Source organism: Oncorhynchus masou, unplaced genomic scaffold (assembly GCF_036934945.1).
Source record: "Oncorhynchus masou masou isolate Uvic2021 unplaced genomic scaffold, UVic_Omas_1.1 unplaced_scaffold_10582, whole genome shotgun sequence".
In the NCBI taxonomy this organism is placed as follows: domain Eukaryota; kingdom Metazoa; phylum Chordata; class Actinopteri; order Salmoniformes; family Salmonidae; genus Oncorhynchus; species Oncorhynchus masou.
The window spans coordinates 1-6,498 of NW_027000290.1; the positions used below are offsets into that span (position 1 = coordinate 1).

The following is a 6,498-nucleotide window of genomic DNA, read 5'->3' on the forward strand; positions in this document are numbered from 1 at the left end:
GGCCAGGCAGACCAGGTCACATGGGTCCAGGCCAGGCCACATGGGTCCAGGGCCAGGCCAGACAGGTCACATGGGTCCAGGGCCAGGCCAGATGGGTCCAGGGCCAGGCCAGACGGTCACATGGGTCGAGAGCCAGGCAAGACAGGTCACATGGGTCCAGGGCCAGGCCACATGGGTCCAGGGCCAGGCCAGACAGGTCACATGGGTCGAGGGCCAGGCCAGACAGGTCACATGGGTCCAGGGCCAGGCCACATGGGTCCAGGGCCAGGCCAGACAGGTCACATGGGTCGAGGGCCAGGCAAGACAGGTCACATGGGTCCAGGGCCAGGCCACATGGGTCCAGGGCCAGGCCAGACAGGTCACATGGGTCCAAGACCAGGCCACATGGGTCCAGGGCCAGGCCAGACAGGTCACATGGGTCGAGGGCCAGGCCAGACAGGTCACATGGGTCCAGGGCCAGGCCACATGGGTCCAGGGCCAGGCCAGACAGGTCACATGGGTCGAGGGCCAGGGCAAGACAGGTCACATGCAACCCGCGAGGGCCAGGCCACATGGGTCCAGGGCCAGGCCAGACAGGTCACATGGGTCCAAGACCAGGCCACATGGGTCCAGGGCCAGGCCAGACAGGTCACAGGGTCGAGAGCCAGGCCAGACAGGTCACATGGGTCCAGGGCCAGGCCACATGGGTCCAGGGCCAGGCCGGGACAGGTCACATGGGTCGAGGGCCAGGGCCATAGGACAGGTCACATGGGTCCAGGGCCAGGCCACATGGGTCGAGGGCCAGGCCAGCCAGGTCACATGGGTCCAGGCCAGGCCAGACAGGTCACATAACCAGGGCCAGGCCATGGGCCCAGGGCTGTGGCCAGACAGGTCACATGGGTCCAGGGCCAGGCCACATGGGTCCAGGGCCAGGCCAGACAGGTCACATGGGGTCCAGGGCCAGGCCAGACAAGTTCACATGGGTCCAGGGCCAGCATGGGTCCAGGGCCACAGACAGGTCACATGGGTCCAGGGCCCAGGCCACATGGGTCCAGGGCCAGGCCAGACAGGTCACATGGGTCCAGGGCCAGGCCAGACAGGTTATCAACTCAGTGACGCAATGGGCTACTTTGAGAGCTTGGATGGCCTTAGTAGGTGTTTTTATATCAAGTAGCAAGTTATTTAGACTGATATCATCTTGGTTGATAATTTGAAAACATGGAGTCTTAGCATAATTTCTTTGTAAACCTTCTGTTCTCTGTTCTCTCTCTGTTCTCTCTCTGTTCTCTCTCTATATATATATATATCTATATATATATCTCTCTCTCTCGCTCTCTCTCTCTCTCTCTCTCTCTCTCTCTAGGGTTCAGCTGATTCCTACACTAGTAGACCCTCAGATTCCGACGTGTCCCTGGAGGACGACCCGGAGGCGTCTCGGCTAGAAGCCGAGCGCCAGGCCCAACTGCAGCTGGAGAGAGCCAAGGTACGGAACCTGGCTTCTAACCCCTCGTCAGTTGGAGAGAGCCAACATGCTAGAAATTTAAAGGCAATGTTCTCGCATTCGCGTGAGTCAGTGCATCCTTTCGTAAACACTGTTTTATGTATCTGTCTGTCCTCCCCAGTCAAACCCCGTAGCATTTGCAGTGAAGACCAACGTGAGCTACTGTGGTGCTCTAGATGCTGACTGTCCTGTCCAAGGTGCTGCTATCAACTTTGAAACCAAAGACTTTCTACACATAAAAGAGGTGAGAGGAGTTCAGTAGGCGTCATTACCAACGATCACTATCACGTCCTCACCATCACCACTAGAATGACATTTCTTTAGTTGTTGCAGTTATCTTAAACAGTAGCTATTGGAACCCAGTCCTTACACATTCACAATATGTATGGCCATGACAACCACAGGCATCTCTATCACGGCGGTTACTACCACTGCTGCCATATTGTCGAAACAGCAGTGACAACAGTTTCAATTGGACTTGACTGGAATCCATTTTTGTCTCTTTGCAGAAATACAGCAATGACTGGTGGATTGGTCGGCTGGTGAAGGAAGGGGCAGACATAACTTTCATCCCCAGCCCGGTGAAACTGGAGGCCATGCGGATCAAACAGGAACAGAAACAGGCCCAGAGGTCAGGGTTCATCGTCTCTCCCTGCTACATCCAGAGTCTCTTTCTCAGTAGTGTTTCCTTGTGTCGTCTTCTACAATCCTCTCCCTGCCTCCTCAAAACTTCAACAAGGTTTTTTAAATGATTCCTTGGGTATCATAAGGATGCAAGGGGAGGGTTTAAGGAGATGATTCAAGGAGAGGTAAGGTACTTGTATAGTCCTTGAATCCTCGTCTTGCTCATCGGCACCATGTTGTTGTCCTGCAGGAAAGCGGCGAACTCATCGTCGGGTTGGAGATCCGCACCACCTAGTGCAGGTGAGTGACTGCTGTTGGGTGACTGACCACACCACCTAGTGCAGGTGAGTGACTGCTGTTGGGTGACTGACCACACCACCTAGTGCAGGTGAGTGACTGCTGTTGGGTGACTGACCACACCACCTAGTGCAGGTGAGTGACTGCTGTTGCAGTGACTGACCACACCACCTAGTGCAGGTGAGCACGCTGTTGGGTGACTGACCACACCACCTAGTGCAGGTGAGTGACTGCTGTTGGGTGACTGACCACACCACCTAGTGCAGGTGAGTGACTGCTGTTGGGTGACTCCCACCGCCACCACCTAGTGCAGGTGAGTGACTGCTGTTGGGTGACTGACCACACCACGGTGGTGTGAGCACTGCAGCAAAGTGACTGACCCACACCTAGTGCAGGTGAGTGACTGCTGTTGGGTGACTGACCACACCACCTAGTGCAGGAGTGACTGCTGTTGGGTGACTGACCACACCCACTCTAGTGCAGGTGAGTGACTGCTGTTGGGTGACTGACCACACCACCTAGTGCAGGTGAGTGACTTGTTGGGTGACTGACCACACCACCTAGTGCAGGTGAGTGACTGCTGTTGGGTGACTGACCACACCTCCTATACCAGGTGAGTGACTGCTGTTGGGTGACTGACCACCACCTATGCAGGTAGCACTGCTGTTTATCCATAATCAATCAGTGACTGCTGTTATTTGACTGACCACACCACCTAGTGTCAGGCAGTGACTGCTGTTGGGTGACTGACCACACCACCTAGTGCAGGTGAGTGACTGCTGTTGAGTGAACCAACCACCTAGTGCAGGTGAGTGACTGCTGTTGGGTGACTGACCACACCACCTAGTCAGGTGAGTGACTGCTGTTGGAAAACTGACCACACACCTGTGCAGTGAGTGACTGCTGTTTGACTGACCATGAAAGGGTGAGTGACTGCTGTTCAGACACCACACCATCTGCTGCAGGTGAGTGAGCTGTTGGGTCATGACTAAATGTGCAGGTGAGTGACTGCTGTTTTTACAAGACCACACCACCAGTGCAGGTATGCTGTTGGGTAATGCAGACCTAGTGCAGGTGAGTGACTGTTAGGTGTATCCCACCTAGTGCAGGTGAAGAATAGCTGTTGGGTCATAACATACCACCTAGTGCAGGTGAGTGACTGCTGTTGGGTGACTGACCACACCACCTAGTGCAGGTGAGTGACTGCTGTTGGGTGACTGACCACACCACCTAGTGCAGGTGAGTGACTGCTGTTGGATGACTGACCACACCACCTAGTGCAGGTGAGTGACTGCTGTTGGGTGACTGACCACACCACCTAGTGCAGGTGAGTGACTGCTGTTGGGTGACTGACCACACCACCTAGTGCAGGTGAGTGACTGCTGTTGGGTGACTGACCACACCACCTAGTGCAGGTGAGTGACTGCTTTTGGGTGACTGACCACACCACCTAGTGCAGGTGAGTGACTGCTGTTGTGACTGACCACACCACCTAGTGCAGGTGAGTGACTGCTGTTGGGTGACTGACCACACCACCTAGTGCAGGTGAGTGACTGCTGTTGGGTGACTGACCACACCACCTAGTGCAGGTGAGGGACTGCTGTTGGGTGACTGACCACACCACCTAGTGCAGGTGAGTGACTGCTGTTGGGTGACTGACCACACCACCTAGTGCAGGTGAGTGACTGCTGTTGGGTGACTGACCACACCACCTAGTGCAGGTGAGTGACTGCTGTTGGGTGACTGACCACACCACCTAGTGCAGGTGAGTGACTGCTGTTGGGTGACTGACCACACCACCTAGTGCAGGTGAGGGACTGCTGTTGGGTGACTGACCACACCACCTAGTGCAGGTGAGTGACTGCTGACTGACCACACCACCTAGTGCAGGTGACTGACCACACCACCTAGTGCAGGTGAGTGACTGCTGTTGGGTGACTGACCACACCACCTAGTGCAGGTGAGTGACTGCTGTTGGGTGACTGACCACACCACCTAGTGCAGGTGAGTGACTGCTGTTGGGTGACTGACCACACCACCTAGTGCAGGTGAGTGACTGCTGTTGGGTGACTGACCACACCACCTAGTGCAGGTGAGTGACTGCTGTTGGGTGACTGACCACACCTAGTGCAGGTGAGTGACCTAGTGCAGGTGAGTGACTGCTGTTGTTGGGTGGTGCAGGTGAGTGACTGCTGTTGGGTGACTGACCACACCACCTAGTGCAGGTGAGGGACCACACCACCTAGTGCAGGTGAGTGACTGCTGTTGGGTGACTGACCACACCACCTAGTGCAGGTGAGTGACTGCTGTTGGGTGACTGACCTCCTCCTTCTCCCTCATACCAGAATCAATTGCTTTTCATTATGTAGCAAAGCATGTTTATCCATAATCAATCAATCAATCATATTTATTTGATAGAGCTCTATTTACATCAGCAGTTGTCACAAAGTGCTTTACAGAAACCCAGTCTAAAGCTCAGAGTAATCAACCAAATGTACAGCATTCAGAGTTGAGGTCGACTCCATTTCAATTGAGTCAATTCAGGAAGGATGCTGAAAACCTGATTCCAACCCTGACAGTGTTGTTGCATTTGACTGGATGAAAGGGTCATCCTGTCTTCAGACACGACACCATCTGCTCTTAGCTTTCATGCTAAATGTGTTTTCTCTTGTTTTTACAAGCCAAACAGAAGCAGAAGCAGGTATGTTTGTAATGCAGATGATTCTACTGTGTATCCGAGCTAGAATTAAGAATAGCTGTGTCATAACATACTCTCTACTACGAACTGTTTTGCTCTTAGTTGATGACACTGGTAGATTCTAATCTCAATGACTGGAGGGTTATGCTTAGGGCCCAGAGTTATCCCTAACTACATGATCTGACCAGGGCCTTACTAAAAACATAGTAAAACTCGGGGTTCTAGTTATGCTCCAAAGTGGGTCTTGGCCCGTTTCAAGCCTAGTGTGTTTTGGCCCGTTCCAAGCCCAGTGTGTGTTGGCCCGTTCCAAGCCCATTGTGTGTTGGCCCGTTTCAAGCCCAGTGGGGGTTGGCCCGTTCCAAGCCCAGTGTGTGTTGGCCCGTTTCAAGCCCAGTGGGGGTTGGCCCGTTTCAAGCCCAGTGTGTGTTGGCCCGTTCCAAGCCCAGTGTGTGTTGGCCCGTTCCAAGCCCAGTGTGTGTTGGCCCGTTCCAAGCCCAGTGTGTGTTGGCCCGTTCCAAGCCCAGTGTGTGTTGGCCCGTTTCAAGCCCAGTGTGTGTTGGCCCGTTCCAAGCCCAGTGTGTGTTGGCCCGTTTCAAGCCCAGTGTGTGTTGGCCCGTTTCAAGCCCAGTGTGTGTCTGGCAGACAGAGCATCTCCCACCCTATGATGTTGTTCCTTCCATGAGGCCGGTGGTGTTGGTGGGGCCGTCACTGAAAGGCTATGAGGTGAGACTGGTCGATACGCACACACACGCACCACACCTTCCTTGGCCCATTAAGCTTTAAGATTTTATTGGCCCATTAAGATTTTTATTTTATTTAATTTTACTAGGCAAGTCAGTTAATAACAAATTCTTATTTACAATGACAGCCTACACTGGCCAGACCTGGACGACACTCAATTGTGCACCACCCTATGGGACTCCCAATCAGCCATTTGTGATACAGCCCATACTGTTGTACATGCACAATATATAGAGTAGATGATTTGTAGGTTAGGTCAGGAATGGATATAAGATGATACTGTCATCAATGTGACTGTATTGAGCTTCTTCTCAACAAACACATTGCACAACAATAAGGCTTATAACTGAATCAAATATCTCCATGCTTCAACATTATCTCTTTCTCCTGTGTGGATGCAGACTGAGAGACAAGCAGTTTGTTTTGTGTGTCTATGAAATATTTATGCATTTCTCTGTGAAATGTGTTTTGTGGATGCTCCAGAGGCATACATCAGCCTCTCTCTGACTCTCTCACTCTCTCTTTCTCTCTCACTCTCTCCCATAGACAGCAGGAGAGCAGAACTAGGAGGAGTGCTTGGTTGTATCCCTATTTCACAAGACATTCATTTTCCATCTCTCTCTAAGCTCCACAGCCTGTTAGACGAACATCACTCTAT

The 6,498-nt window shown here is 52.8% G+C and overlaps 1 protein-coding gene across 1 annotated transcript; it reads left to right on the plus strand.

The window, feature by feature from the left end:
- Positions 1 to 661: 661 nt before the first annotated feature.
- On the plus strand, positions 662 to 5,822 carry LOC135528927 (voltage-dependent L-type calcium channel subunit beta-3-like; the record flags this gene model as incomplete). Its single annotated transcript, XM_064957924.1, has 7 exons — positions 662 to 793; positions 1,343 to 1,462; positions 1,602 to 1,724; positions 1,990 to 2,111; positions 2,355 to 2,404; positions 5,083 to 5,102; positions 5,742 to 5,822. Coding segments are annotated over exons 1-7 (648 nt in total), but the record flags the coding sequence as incomplete, so codon positions are not given.
- Positions 5,823 to 6,498: the final 676 nt, after the last annotated feature.